Genomic DNA, 14,358 nt, shown 5'->3' with positions numbered 1-14,358 from the left:
TACTTTATCAGCTTTATGTGTCACAGTGCCAACGTTAGGTATTCTTTCTCTTTGCTTGCAGGGTCAGCCTTTACAACATCTGATAACCTGTCCCTCAGTTCCTGGGTTTCCTCTTCAACCAGTTTCCCGGGATTTCAGCATCCACAGTCTTTGAGTGCCCTGGGTACCAGCACTGCCTCCATAGCCACACCCATTCCTCACCCGATCCAAGGATCTCTGCCTCCATACAGCCGCCTGGGAATGCCTCTGACACCCTCTGCTATAGCCAGCTCCATGCAAGGTAGCGGCCCCACTTTCCCATCCTTCCACATGCCAAGGTACCACCATTATTTTCAGCAGGGTCCTTATGCAGCTATCCAAGGACTGCGTCACTCCTCCGCAGTGATGACACCGTTTGTATGAGTGACGCAAGACAAGAGGAACACAAGATTTTAAATGTGCAAGTTTGCTATGAAAAATACAAGGGACCTTCCTGAAAGGCCTGTGGCAGGAGTGCAGAACTCGTAACAAACCAGCTAAGAAAATGCATTGTGGATATAGATCCCTCTTTTGAGGGATCACAGGAATAGAGCATGCAGCTTGGAGCTGCTCACAGATCTATGTGTAACAGAGACACAATGGATCCCAAAGTCCCCAGGATCTTTGGTTGCGTGCAGCTTGTTCCAAAGGTGCATTATTCCTAGCGGAAAGAGATTATCTTTAAGCAGCAGTGTACAAACTAATTGTCTATAGGTCTTTTTTCATATGCTAGATGAATTCTGAAAAAGGCAATACCCTTACTCATCTTCATCTCTTCTTGTGACTGATGAGCATCTAAACAGAAAAATGTATTGCTATAACTTTGAGCATGTTCTAGGCTATCTCAGAATACATTTTCTGAAAACGGGACAAAGTGGAGAAGACCACTCACTGTCCTTTTTAAGACTGGCTTATATTCACCAAAACCAGTATTTCTTAGTTGCTACTATAATCACAAAGAGAACGTTATTAACAAGTCTTTTTTTCTTTGTTTCTTTCACAAAATACTTATCAGTTCCAAAAAAAGAACTGTGTTACAGGACTGTAATAGTAATAATGTATTCTGTTCTTCAGTCTAAAAGAAGTTTGTCCTATATCCTAGGAGGAGCAATTTAACCGTCGGTTAAGGTATAATGAAGAAAGATTCGGATTTGGAAATATCTGTTACTTAAACTCAGAAACCCAAGATACCAAATTTTAAAACAGGGCTTGTTTGCTGCCGTGCTTGCCACTGAGGAACTGTTTCTAGCTGCCCATGTGTATCAAGTTAACCAAATTTCAGGCTGGATCAGTCTATAGATGCCCTGGATCAAACCATAATTTACGGACTGGTATGAGTGGCATTGGACCACCTTTCTATTTGTTCTGATTTTCTTGGGTTTGGTCATGATCGTTATTATATAAGCTCCTTGGCCAGGAAAATGAGGGTTGTACAACCAGTTTTTCCATGTCCCACTAGAATGGTAGAGTTCCCTTAGGAAAATATCAGCACAGAACTTCCAACAATTTTTTTTAAATTCACATCTGACTTTTTTTCAGTTAGTATTTGGGGTTCTCATTCAAAGTACTGTCCCATTTTTCTAGTGTGTTCTGTCACAAAACAGAAATCAGATCATTTCCCACTATTCTTCTCTACCTTTGACCATTCTGTATTGGTGTCACGTGGTAAAAAGCAGAGTGCTGTACACTGAGTCACCTACTCCAATCTCTGCAAAGTGCAATGCAAGTCACATGCCTGTATTTGTCCCATTGTCTTGTTCCACATGCTCCATCACACTGAGCAATGACAAACTCAAAGGTGTTCCCAGTTTCTGCTGCAGGATAGTACTTGCTTCCCACAGATAAAGACCATCTTTACGTATTTCCCAGTAGTTGAATTTAAAACCTTCTCAAAGTGGCTCTTTCAATCACCTTTTCAACCAAGTTACCTGCAGTATCACCCTAATTCCCCATTAATCACTTTTGGATGTACCGACAAAAAGTGACCTGGGCCAATTTTCAACTCCTGTGCTCTGTATGCAAATAAAAATGAACATTTATTTACAATTTCTGGGTTCAGACCTGCTACAAGGAATTCCATAAATTAATATAACAGGCCAAGTTGTGCAGTATTTAAATGGCTCAGAATCAGACACCGAATTTGTCTTGATGTACCCAAATATTAGATTTTGCTCTAGGCTATCAGATTCACTGGAAAACTGCATGCTGCAAGGTTGTGTCTACTTATAACTGATTTTGCTATAAATCCCTGATTTTTCAGGAAATTAGGTGATACTGACCCCACAAGAATGTAATTCTTCAAGTACCTATGACTATACAGAAACAATAATTACAGAAGAGGTTGGAAAGAAAGTTTTCTCTTCATTTGCTTGACTCCTGTTAGAGTTGTATGAAGATCCTAGGATGACATGCACTGTGGGGAAATTCTGCTTATCTGATTCCTTCTGCAGGGCCATTAACTTATCTGGAGTTGCAGGGGATATGGTTAGGTTCAGAATTCATGCCAGTAGCTTTACTGCTGGTACTTCCATCAGGAAAGGGTCAAGTGAGTGTGCAGCTTTTACATGACTCCAGAAACAAGTTTGAAACAGGTGGGCTGATTTAGGCATGGTCAACATGTGACATGAAGACTGCTCATATATGACCTTCCTTTATGAAGCAAATTTGGAGAAATAAGCTGTGCAATCTTTTCAGCCCTGTCCCAGTCCCTGCTCTGAGAACACCAATATCTGGCATGCAGAAATGCCCTTGATACTGTTTCAGAGAAAATTCTCCAGGCTCTGTCTGGAAAATGAAACTGGATTTTGGCAACTTCATTCAGAAAAAAATTATATGAAAGACAAGTGCTTTTCACTACAAATGAAGTGTGATTCATACCTGAAAAAACATGGCAGTAGGCTGTCTCTGTATAAAAACATGATACAGCCAACTCCTCATCAAAATCCACTCTGATGAATTGTGTGTTATAGATGATGCAGAATTATCTGTCAAAACCACAGCTTGATTTTTTCAAGTCAGACCGAGTCTCTCTCAGTGTGCTCATCCTTCCTTGTGCTGCCCTCTGAGGTTTAATTCCTTTGAAGCAGAAACCCACTGGGCTCCCCTACTAATGAGGAATCACAGGCAGGTCCCAAGCAAGGGGATGAAGGCAGCTTGTGACTGCCTTCCTCAGGAATGAGATCAACAGGTAGGTCCATTCCTCATTTCCTTTTCATTGCCCTCCCAATCCTACCTACAAAACCTGTTTCATAGATTTGAGGTTTAAGGGATGAAGTTCATAGAGGCCACAGGACGCCCAGTGAAGAGGTCTTCCCACCTTGCAATATTTCTGCTCCCCACCCCTCTCACCTTCCTGTGGGCCTAGGGCAGCATGGGAGTGATTCCAGGAATAAAATTCCTGCCCAACTGAAGTCAAATGGAAATTTATTGACTGTTATGAGGGCAGGATTTCATTCCGCGTTGTCATCTAAAAATAAAGTCTGACAGTAAGAACAGTGACTTAAATGACAGCAACAATACAGGAACACTACAGAAAAGATTAAAACCCAAGTACAAATCAGCTTTAGCACTGAATTCGCAATTGGAAGAAAATGAATGCAAATTTGTAATTAATTGGTTAAAGAGTGAAATTGCTTTTGCTAAAAAAAAATTGAAAAAATTAAATGATCTCTACCACTTTGACAGTAACCCAGTAATTTATTTAAGGACTTGCTATAGTGCTGTCAAAATTATATCACTTTCAGAACAGAACATCTGTTGTTGGTAGATGGGCTAGGAACGCCAAATATAATCTAGAGTTTATTTTCCAAATACAATTCACATTTTATATCCCATGAGAAGTACTCTTCACCTTTATGAGCTTTCTTGGCTCATAAAAATTGAGCTGGTTTATGTTGTTTGATTTTGGTTGGGGTTTTTTTGGGGGGGTTGTTTGCCTTTTTTTAAGAAGAATGACGAGAACATGCCTGAATATGCTTTTCAAAGAGAATTATAAGATTTTCCTCAGGAGTGTTACAAGTATTTTTGTGTTTTTTCTGAATTACCATTTTATCCATAGATAGTCCATACGCTCCAGCCTTTAATCCAACAAAAGCATCCCATAGGTTAACAAAACTGATTTGGATGTATTTGTCTGATTTTTTTTTTATTTTCCTCTGCTTTCAGAGCCCTGAGGATCTAAACATAAACCCTCCCATTTTTAATTTAGCTCTTTGGTTTGCAGTATTGCTTTATATGGCCTGAGGCACTGTCAAAGATAGCAAATCAATGCCACTGGGTTTCAATCATACTCTTGTGGCTATAAACTGAAAAACAAGCATAGACCTAGAAGATAGAGTTTCTAATAGAAATGCTTCTTCATGGGTTCAAGGATGGCAAGTTGTATGATAGCTAATGTGCTTGGTACTACAATATTCAAAATGCAGTTGCAGAATTTCTCACAGACAGTTTTATCCATGAAGGCCATGACTCTGCATGAACATGTACACGTGAGAGAAGACATTGCCATTTCCAACATCCAGCAAACAAATGAACATTTTTAATTGAAAAGCATTTGGGCTGGCAACTTGATAATGCAATACATCCTCTTCATGTGTGTGTACTATACAGAAACAGAAATATCAATGAAAATTACTGCAAAAACTTGGGAGGATTTCCAATACTGTAAGTTAATATAAATTGTGATAATTTACTCCTAGATAAGGGTAAAAGTGACAGTGAGATCAGCGTAACACTTATGGCTTCTTGCTTTGAGGAAGTTGTGGCCACAGTGCTTACACTCATCATCTGCAGGGGGAGAATGTATCTTGCAAAATCACTGCAAGATTAATTTTGGTTTCAGTGAGATTTTATTCTCACTATTCTTTATAGAGCATTTTCTGCTGCAGGAGATGTGGTTTCTTTACTAACCACTTACTTGCTGGCCAGAGGATTTGTGTCTTACTCTGTAATCAAATGTCCTTGCATATAATCTCCAGATTATCAAATGACAACTTCTTTGTCTTTATTTTATCTTTTTAAAAGAAAACTAAGCAGTAAATTAAATAGGCTCTGAAGTAACTTTTTATGCTAGTTTAAGGACAAAAAATACAGTTTGCTGTATTTTACCTTTAGCACATTTAAACTTTCTTTTTTTTTTTTAATTGTACCTTCAGAAACACGAGGAAAGATTTGGTTTAAAAATAAGGAAGGTAAAAAACTGGATGTAACTTCTTTAACAGAATGTACCACAGTTCTTCTGTTTGCTGTGTTGACTTTGTTGTTTATAATGCATTGCGTGAGCACATTCACCATGTACTGAAGTGTGTGTTTGTGTGTATGGGGAGGGGGTAGAGGGAAATCTTTTTATGGAAAAAAAAGTTGTGAACATAAACTATGAAGCAACATATAACAAAAAGTTTCTTTTTAAGTGCAATATATTTATTTCTGCTAGAAATATGATATCAACATTATGTAATATTTGAAGCATTAAATGTTATTTGTAAACAGCTTAAAATTATATATATATATCACAAAAACTGTACAGAAGTGCAAATGTGTGGATATTCAGTTTCTTTCATTAAAATATTGGGTGTTTTGATATATCATTCTTATTTAGCCAAATCTTTCTGCTGCTGGTTTTTTTCCTCTAACCAGGCTGCTGAGGGCAGTGGAACCAATGACAGATTTTTCTGAGAGCACACAAAATTCATTAGGGCTGCTCATCTGCAAAAGGTGGTCTAAGTCTTGGATTCATATGGAGTGATAGTTGTACTGTAGTTAAATGCAATTATAGTTTGCATGGAGTCACACAGTTTTTCAAAATGCTTTGCAATCGTATTCATAAATATTCTTGGGTTTGCCAGCAAAATCCAAATAAATGGCTGAAATTTGGGGTTTTCAGAGTCCCCAGGACAGTAAATACAGACCTAGGAAATGCATTATAGGAAGAAAGTGGAATTGCGTCTTTTAAGTCAGAAGAAGTAAAGAATGTAAAGAAGTGAGGAATAAATTCCTCTCCATTACTGCTGAAGGGTTTTATTTAATATAATATAATATTATTTCAATTATAATAGCATATATTAAAGCAAGAGAGAGTTACCTGAGATTCTATGTAAGATATTCAAAGAGGAAAGATAGTGAAGCACAGTACAGGCTTACCTAGGGAATGAAAGGAGCAATACCTATCATTCAAGGTCCTTTAGAACAGGTTGAACATGCACTAGTCAAGAATGATGTGATTCAAGCTAATCTTGCCTTAGGACAATCAAATGATCTCTGGAGGTGCTTCCAAGCTCCCTATGAGAGCCATCCCTCTACACAGCTTCTGACAAAATTCTCATGTTGCTCCAAAAGTTTTTGTTATGCACCTGTAGTTCATCTTGTCCTCGAACTGAGATCAGCTGCTGGGTCTTTTGCAACTAGGTCAAAAGATCCTTGGTTTGAAAAGAAGTTCAGTGGAACAGAAGAGCTGTGAGGTCCCAAGGAACAGTAGCAGCAGCATTGTCTTGGTTTGTGAATGTAAGCAAGGAGATAAAAGCCTCAGGTAATTCAAATCTACCTTTAACTATGCTGAGTTGCAGCCATGAATTAATGTATCTCATTAACATTTGGAATATATGAAAATTAGGATAGATTGCTGAGTTGGTAACTCTGTGTGATGCTTTTTGTCTCTGTATTACATTTTTATGGCATCTTGGTAGTAAAACACCGGCATTCTCTCATGGATATTCAATGCTGTGCAAGTCTTTTGCTTCACCTCAGGCTAAAGGGGCTTTCTTGATTACAAGCAACACCAAGGGTGTGTGTTGGCACTTTCCTGAATCAGAACTATTGGTTGTACACTGGTTCAAGACATAGTTATGCCAATGGTCCCTTTGAAATCAGCAGGCTTGCTCACTTGAAGTTAAATCAGTGTTTAAGCACTGCAGTGGCTCTGCAACTGTAAAATTCCTTGTGCTTTGCAGAATCAAGACCTTTGGGAACAAATTTTCTGTGCAACAAACACCTCCATAATTGGAGCCTTTATTTGCTATTGTCCAAAGAGAAACCAGGGGATTAAACAAAATGAAGATTCTGAACTGTGTCCCAGTAGGGTTACTTTGAAGAGACTGATGAGTAGTTATGATGACTACAGGCTGCCTTGTGTTTCACATTTAGAAAACAGATTCATATCCAAGTTATCTGTCTTGGAGATAAGCAATGCAGAAAACAAATTATTTGGAGAATGCTATTTTCTAAACTTCCTGTGCAGGGGCACAATGAATGCATTGATTTAATGGTGTGCTTGAAATACAGAGCAATAAACAATACTTTGAAACAAGATCATTTCAAATACACATAAAATATTTAGATTATACACCAACAGTTCAATATATATATAAGCTAACAATAATCACTAATGGTAACTCTAAAAATTAAGCTGCCAGTGGTCTAACACTCAAGATCTTTATTAAAGTTAGTAATTGATATCTGGGTTTGTCAATGAGGCTCCAGGGACCTTTGCAGGCCCTACTGAAGCTGGTCCTTGTTCTCCAGAGTAATAACCAGAGGGACCAAGAAAAACCTATTGGCATGCCTACCAGAAAAATTGGACAGAGAGGTTTTTTGGAAGATAATAATTTCTCCCAATGCAGTGAGTATTAGATATATCACCACTGTAGCATTTTTACCTCTGTTAATACAAAACAGGGTTTGACAGGCAGACACATCAAAATCCAGTATTTTAAGGCTTTTTAGAATGGAAAATAGGTTTATTGCAGGAGCTGCACTGACTAAATGAATCAATGAATTAAAATCAAGCAACAGTGCTCTATAATTTTTGCCTCTTGGTTGACTTTGAATTGCTTTTATTCCCATTGTGAAGCCTTCCAGGAATATATGCAGTAATTTTGAGTGGCCTCTGGGTTCTGTGTCCAATAGAGAATTGCCTGGAATTGAGTCACATTTTCACAAACTCCATGAGTACTCCCTTCACAGGTCTGTGCTCTCCTGTGTTCAGAGAAGGGTGGTTTGCAGGAATGGTGATGAACTGAATGGTTGTCCTTCAGATATGCAAGGGCAGCTCAGCTAGGTCTTTGTCTGTTTAAATTACCAACAACTGTAGAATAGCTCAAAGAGTAAGATGAATTAAAAAAGGGAAAATGCTTGCAACTGAATCTGTAATTGATGATACTGAGAACAAATAACCCCCCAAAGGTGGAGCTGATAGAGTTCCTTGAACAGATGCGACTTTTCCCTGTTTAGATGCTTAACTTTGGTCAGCTGTTCTGCAAGAGTCAAAGAAGAAACAAAGCACATACAACAAAATGTCTGTCACCTATGTCAGAAGTCTGTGCTTTCAAAGACAATGCATTCATATGGCTTTGTCACCTCAAACTAGAATGATTTTTGTGCATTTTTCCTGGGTCTCTATCTTAAGGCATATTAAATGATGTGAAAACAATTATATGGAATTGGAGAAGTTCATAATGTCTTTACTTCTAGTCTGCACTGTCTTCCGGTCAGCTTTTGGGGACAATGCTTGCATGCATAAACTCGAAATACTAAATCATTGAGGTATTTGGTGTCATCAGAAACCACCCACTCTTTGAGCTCTCACAGAGGTGGAATAAGTTGTGATATTTAAACTGGTAGTCTGTGCTTAATAGGGGTTGCTGAAATTTGACTGCTTTAAATCAGGGATTTTTCTATTGAAAATCCCACATGATTTTCTGAGACAACTCTGTGATCTTCACTGGGCATCTCTGGTGTAAAGGTTGAGTGTGGGAGAGAGCAGTTTCTGTTTATGTTAAGGACATGGTTGATACATCATCACAAATCAATTATTATTTCTTCCTGTGCTCTCTCATGGATCCCAAGGCAGTCAAAGGAGGAATTACTTCTTATCTTGATGCAAATCGTTGGCTGTAAAATTTGCATTGATAACATCTGAACATGTACCGAGGGCTTAGGAATGGCAGGTTTCAATTACCTTCCATCTGAATGTCATAGCTTTTAGACTTGAGACACCAGTCCTACTACTCATCTCCAATGATATTACAAATATATTTGTAGTGCTCAGGGGATTTATCAGCCTGACTTTATTTAATCTCTCCATTTTCAGCTAACATAGTCACCTCAAACAGTGCATTTCCAGAGGATGATTAGATTGTTTCAGATGGTTAAAGACTTTGGCCTTCCTTGCTCCTTCATTTTACACTGCGCTAGGAATCTTGTACATTTTTGAATGAACATATAAAAGCCTAACACTTGTGCCTCCATAATTTCCTTTACAAGGCTTTAAACACTTCCAAGTTGTTCTTAAATGAATTAGTATGTGCTGTAGAGCCTATCTGGCACTTAAGACAGCTTGGCATGGTTTCCAGCAGTTCTGGACAGACAACTACTTGTGTTTTCAGTCACAGAAAATGTTTTCCTTCCTATATACCTGATGAGGGAAAAGACATGCAAGGAATATTATAGAGCGAGATTTCAAAGCTGTTTCAAAGGTAGATGCACAGCTCCCAGTAATTTTAGCAAGAATCGTGCTTCTGGGCCCTGTTCAGAAAGTCTTTGCTACAGTGTTTGTTATTTTAAAAGCTTTATGGTTTTTTTCCGAGACCAGCCTAAACATTTTAACATTTGTTCCTGAAGTATTTTAAAGCCTCCTTTGCTCCATGCCATAATATCATGCCTTTGTTCTTCTGTTCTTTCAACCTTGGCCAAACTGTTAGAGAACACATGGATACTTCCTTTTTATTTGCTAACTCAATAGTAAGAGAACTCATGTAAGCTGTAGAGGTTAACTTACTTTTTTCTTTCCTTGTAGGGTTTTGGACAGGTTTGGGGTTTTTTTTGGTTTGGGTTTTTTTTTTTTGGTGGATCCTCCTCAGAGTTCAGTTATTTTTTTTCTTTTCAGAAGCATAGTTTACATACTTGTCTCAAAGGCAGAGTTGCCATCATGACAATATAGGCAAAACTGAATTTTGCTGTCCAAAATTTGAGGGATGGGCTCAAGTTTTCCTGACATAAAAGAAGTAAAATGACATGGAGAAGTGTCAGATCAGCATGCTCTTACTGCTGCCAGGAAGTGGTGCCTCCCGCCCTGCTCCTGAGCAGCTGCTGCCATTCTGCATGGAAAGTTGCCCCAAGAGCAAAAGCAAAATGCTTTCCTCTTCAGGGCTTTGGTATAGGCAGCAAAGCAGGCAGCAGGTTTGGGACAGGTTTGTCCCCACTGTCGCTGTTGAGCAGCTAGCAGAGTAATGAATGCATCGGTTCTCAGTGGCAAGAAGGAATGACCTTTATTGTTTTGATTTCATCACATTTATAGAGTTCTCAAAAGTCACCCAGATTGGTCAGTCAGAAGCCTTCCCCCAGGCCTGATTGGCCAAGCCTGCACTGCCCAAGTTCTGGGACACTGTTCCAAAACATCCAAACTTTATCTTTATTTACAAAACACAAGAAAACCTCTCATGAGAAAAACTGTGCTAGCCACATCCCCACCTTGCCCACAAACATATAAACAAACACACAGACTATTTGACGCTGAGGAAGTGCCTTGTCAGCTTGTGCCTAGAGCTGCTCAAGGCTGTGGATTCCCGGAGTTACCTAAGAGCCTAGAACCTAAGATCTGTAATGTTCAAGTCTCTCACACACAAAAACTTATGGCTCAGAATATTTTTAACACTTGTATTATTCTGGAAATGTGAATCCACAGTGCAGCTGTGATGAGATGGACACTTTCACCAGAATGAACACATTGGAAAATCCAGAAAGACGTAAATAGCAACTGTCCGGATGCAACAGTAGAAATAAATTGGAAGCTGATCATAAGATCCAAGTGGGTATTTAGAGTTAGAGTAAATAGAAATACCAAATTAAGCAAATAACATGTAATTTTGAGATGAATTGCTCTATGTGCCAAGTATAAAACTTTGCACTGACTATGCACTGCACGATAACACGAGAATAGGGCAGACATTTTAAAACCTAAAATCACATGAGAAGTTGCAAGCCACAAAAAAGAATACTAAAAGTCACACGTGCAGTGCGACCATAAACAAAACTGCAGTATGGTTAAAGACAACTCTAGCTTAGAAAGAAGGTTTCCATAGCATGTAACCTGAAGGGAAAGCAGATCATACATCCAAATTTCAGCTATACCAGATCCTAACTGAAAAAGAAATTTAAAAAATCACCAGTGTGAGCATGCCTATACACAAGAAATATGAATCTTATTCTAATTTTTTTGTTAGAATACACTGCTAATTCCCTGTTTACTGCTTTGGTTCTGGAGTATGTCCACATAAAATAAATTGCACGACTCTGGCTTAAACCAGTTATCCAAACACACAAAGACAACAAATGGGACGACAATAATGGATTTCTGCTTTATCTGGGATTCATGGCAAGTGCTGAACATGCATCCAGATGGAGAAATTATTTAGAGAAGACTAAAAAGATCCCAGAAAAGGAAACGGAGAACTGCGTATCATCTTCATTTGACTAATGAAAGCCATAAGAATTAATAAGTGCACCAATCTGTTGGAATAAAATTGAGAAAAGAAAAAGAGGTCTGCAAAATTTCCCCCTCCATTGAATATGACATAAATAATTTTAAAATGAACAATGACTTCATTTTTGGTTCTCTCCACACTTCACTGATGTTATATTAACCAATGCCTTAAAATAGATTTCTTCATGTGAAGTCACTTTGAAAATTAGCTTTTGAATGAAGTGTTTTAAGCTATGGAGGATATCACAAGTTTTTAAAAAAGCAAGCCTTTGCAAAAATGTTATGTGATGGTCTGCACTTTTGCTAGTAAAGAAAGCAATGTATCTTAAACGTGAAAAAAAATCAGGCATAAACTTCATTCTATAGGTACTATGTATCTCTGTAAGGGAAAGGACCATAGCAGGAAGCTTGTTCATTAAACACAAGCGTGGTTTCAGTTGTTTTAACCGGATTTCCTTATTTATATATAAAATACATGATAAACTAGTTGTTCTTCTTGGTCCACCCAGACCCACATGTATCGGATATACACACATAGAGCTATATGGGACAAGAATACTTTTAAATTTGAATATGGAATGGCTGCATTCCCCATAATCTAATTTTAAGACCAAAATATTTCAATTCAGCATTAGGGAAACCAACCTCTTTCTCTCCAAGGGATCCTCTGATTTTTCTTTTGTAATTTTACTGTGAATTTTGTGTTGTTTCACTTTGTGTTTTTATTAAAAGCATGGACATGAGAAACAGAATTTCATGAGAACCCCACCTTCCATTAAAAAGAAAAAAGGTGGGAGGACACTAAGGTGGAACAAATCTGTTTCAAAATTCAAGATACTAATAAATAAACAAACCACCTTACAATACTTGTTTGGACACTCTTTTTATTTCTTTTTTATTTATATTTGGGAATGGAAGCAGAATAATTTTTGCTGTTGTTGCTATGCCAACAAATAAATTTATTTCTAATGTAATTTATTCCAGTTACATAACCAAAATAAACAGCAATGGCAAAGTGGCTTTTCACTGTCACCCTTTACACAGCCATTATGACTAAAAAAATGGGCTTGTTGATGGCTTTTGGTTGGCTGATGAACTGGAAAAATAGGGGAAAATGAATTCAGAATTAAAGGAAAATGGAAAAACCAAATTTGGAGGAGTATAAAGGGTGATTTAAAAGAAAAACAAGAAGACATTTTGAAAAACAAGAAAAACAAGAAGACATTGTATTCACCGAAAATATCTGACTGTGTCCTCAGGTTATTTACCACTCTTTGTTAACTTATTCACTTACATCAGTTTCAAATGAAACACTAAAACACTTTATCACCTATCAAATAACTTTTTATTTTCAAATTCTGATATAGTTTCCTCTTCTTATTTCCAGCTGAAAATCATTTGGTCTGAATTAGAAACTCATTTCCGCTTCCAGGAACCAGATCTTTCTTTTGACAAATTCACTTATCACTGAACTTCTTGGCCATGTGGGGTCCTATGACACTCCTTCATATGAATGACTATCTAACTGTTACTGTATTATACACTGCCACTCCATCGTAGTTTTCATCACTAGATGCAAAAAAACAAAACCAAAAAAAATAACAAAAAAAAAGCAAAAAAAAACCCCATCCCAAGGAAAACCTCCACCTTAGGTAAAATTGCACTCCTGACTGCTGTAAAGGCTGAGACAATATATGTTTTCACACCTTTTTCTGTAGCTTGGATGGCGTGATAGCTTTAGACCTTTCTGCACGTGCAAGATCAGTGCTTTGAGGGCCACATCTCCTTCCCTGGTTCCTGAGTGCTGCAGGATCTCACCTTGGGAACTGCAGGCTCTGCCGAAGGATGGAGGTGCTGCAGCCTTGCCTTTTCCCACCAGTGTCGTTTCACAGGTAGAGAGGTGGCTCCCTTTCGTGTGCTCTGCTTGTGCTCTGCACAGTTTGCACTGCCCTGTGCCACAAGCCTCCTTCTCTGCCGTGTCTAGCAACTTTGCAGCTGATGGCCACGCTGATGTTCAAGTGGATGAGCATACAATTCCCGGCCCAGCTGTTCCCTCGCAGCACAACCTTGCCATGAAACCTCGAAGCTCAGGGAAATGCTTCCAGCTCAGGTGACACCATCGGGGAACTCTTCTCAGGGAGTAACTCACGGCAAAGGCCACAGCAGGGGAGGATGGAGTGTGCTGCTCTAAATAGAGGATAATCACCTTCGCGATTTCCTGTCAGCCATCAGTGAGTTTCTCACCTGCGCCCTATCACTCAACCCAAAGGTACGTACCCTGAAGGTACGTAGAGACAGGAACTTTTTGTTTCTTTGTTTCCAATTGACTACTAATGGTCTGCGGGTTACCCACTGTGCGGCAGATGCCACCCGGGCGAGCAGCACTGCCGTGCCCGCGGAGCGGAGCGGAGCGCACGGCGCGTCCCGCAGGCTCTCTGTGCCCTCTGCCGGCTGAGCCCCCGCGCTCCCGGCAGCGCTGCCTGCCGCTGCGAGCCTGCGGGCTCGGAGAAGGCAGGCGGCGAGCAAACAGCAGGGGAGAAAAATCAGGAGGAGGAAAAAAGAGCAATCTGTGTACGCAGTATTTTCCATGCGCCCCACATGCCACCTCTGGTATTCCCGCTGGCTCTCCTCCTCTGGCCTCAACCCCTGTAACATAGTGGTAACTCAGTTCTTTCCCCAGAACCTCTTCTGCCACTGCTGCACTATTTCACTGTACCGTCTCAGACGTTTTTCAGGCAATGATATCCATTTTTCCCCCCCGTACACAATATGTAGCACAGTTTGCCTCGGGTAAGCTTTCCCAGATTTTCTACCAGGTCCTCAGGTGCAAAATCCACAGGGTGAGTGAAAGCGTGCTGGCCTGCATT

The 14,358-nt window shown here is 39.2% G+C and overlaps 1 protein-coding gene and 1 long non-coding RNA gene across 2 annotated transcripts in view; both read left to right on the top strand.

Annotated features, from left to right (window-relative positions):
• TBX20 (T-box transcription factor 20) overlaps positions 1 to 5,603 on the top strand; it is a 39,320-nt gene extending 33,717 nt beyond the window's left edge. Inside the window, exon 8 of the mRNA XM_085051400.1 lies at positions 62 to 5,603. Coding sequence (XP_084907526.1) covers positions 62 to 402 — 341 coding nt within the window. The 3' untranslated portion in view covers positions 403 to 5,603. The remainder of the gene's footprint in view (positions 1 to 61) is intronic.
• Positions 5,604 to 9,545: 3,942 nt separating this feature from the next.
• On the top strand, positions 9,546 to 12,355 carry LOC146441307 (uncharacterized). The gene is made up of 2 exons (XR_014849850.1): positions 9,546 to 10,199; positions 10,468 to 12,355. It is a non-coding gene; the product is annotated as an uncharacterized LOC146441307 (long non-coding RNA).
• The last annotated feature ends 2,003 nt before the right edge of the window (positions 12,356 to 14,358 follow it).

Source organism: Lichenostomus cassidix, chromosome 2 (genome assembly GCF_008360975.1).
Source record: "Lichenostomus cassidix isolate B80296 chromosome 2, HeHo_3.0, whole genome shotgun sequence".
In the NCBI taxonomy this organism is placed as follows: Eukaryota; Metazoa; Chordata; class Aves; order Passeriformes; family Meliphagidae; genus Lichenostomus; species Lichenostomus cassidix.
The sequence above is the reverse complement of the archived record's forward strand: the minus strand, read 5'-3'. Positions and strand labels throughout refer to the sequence as shown.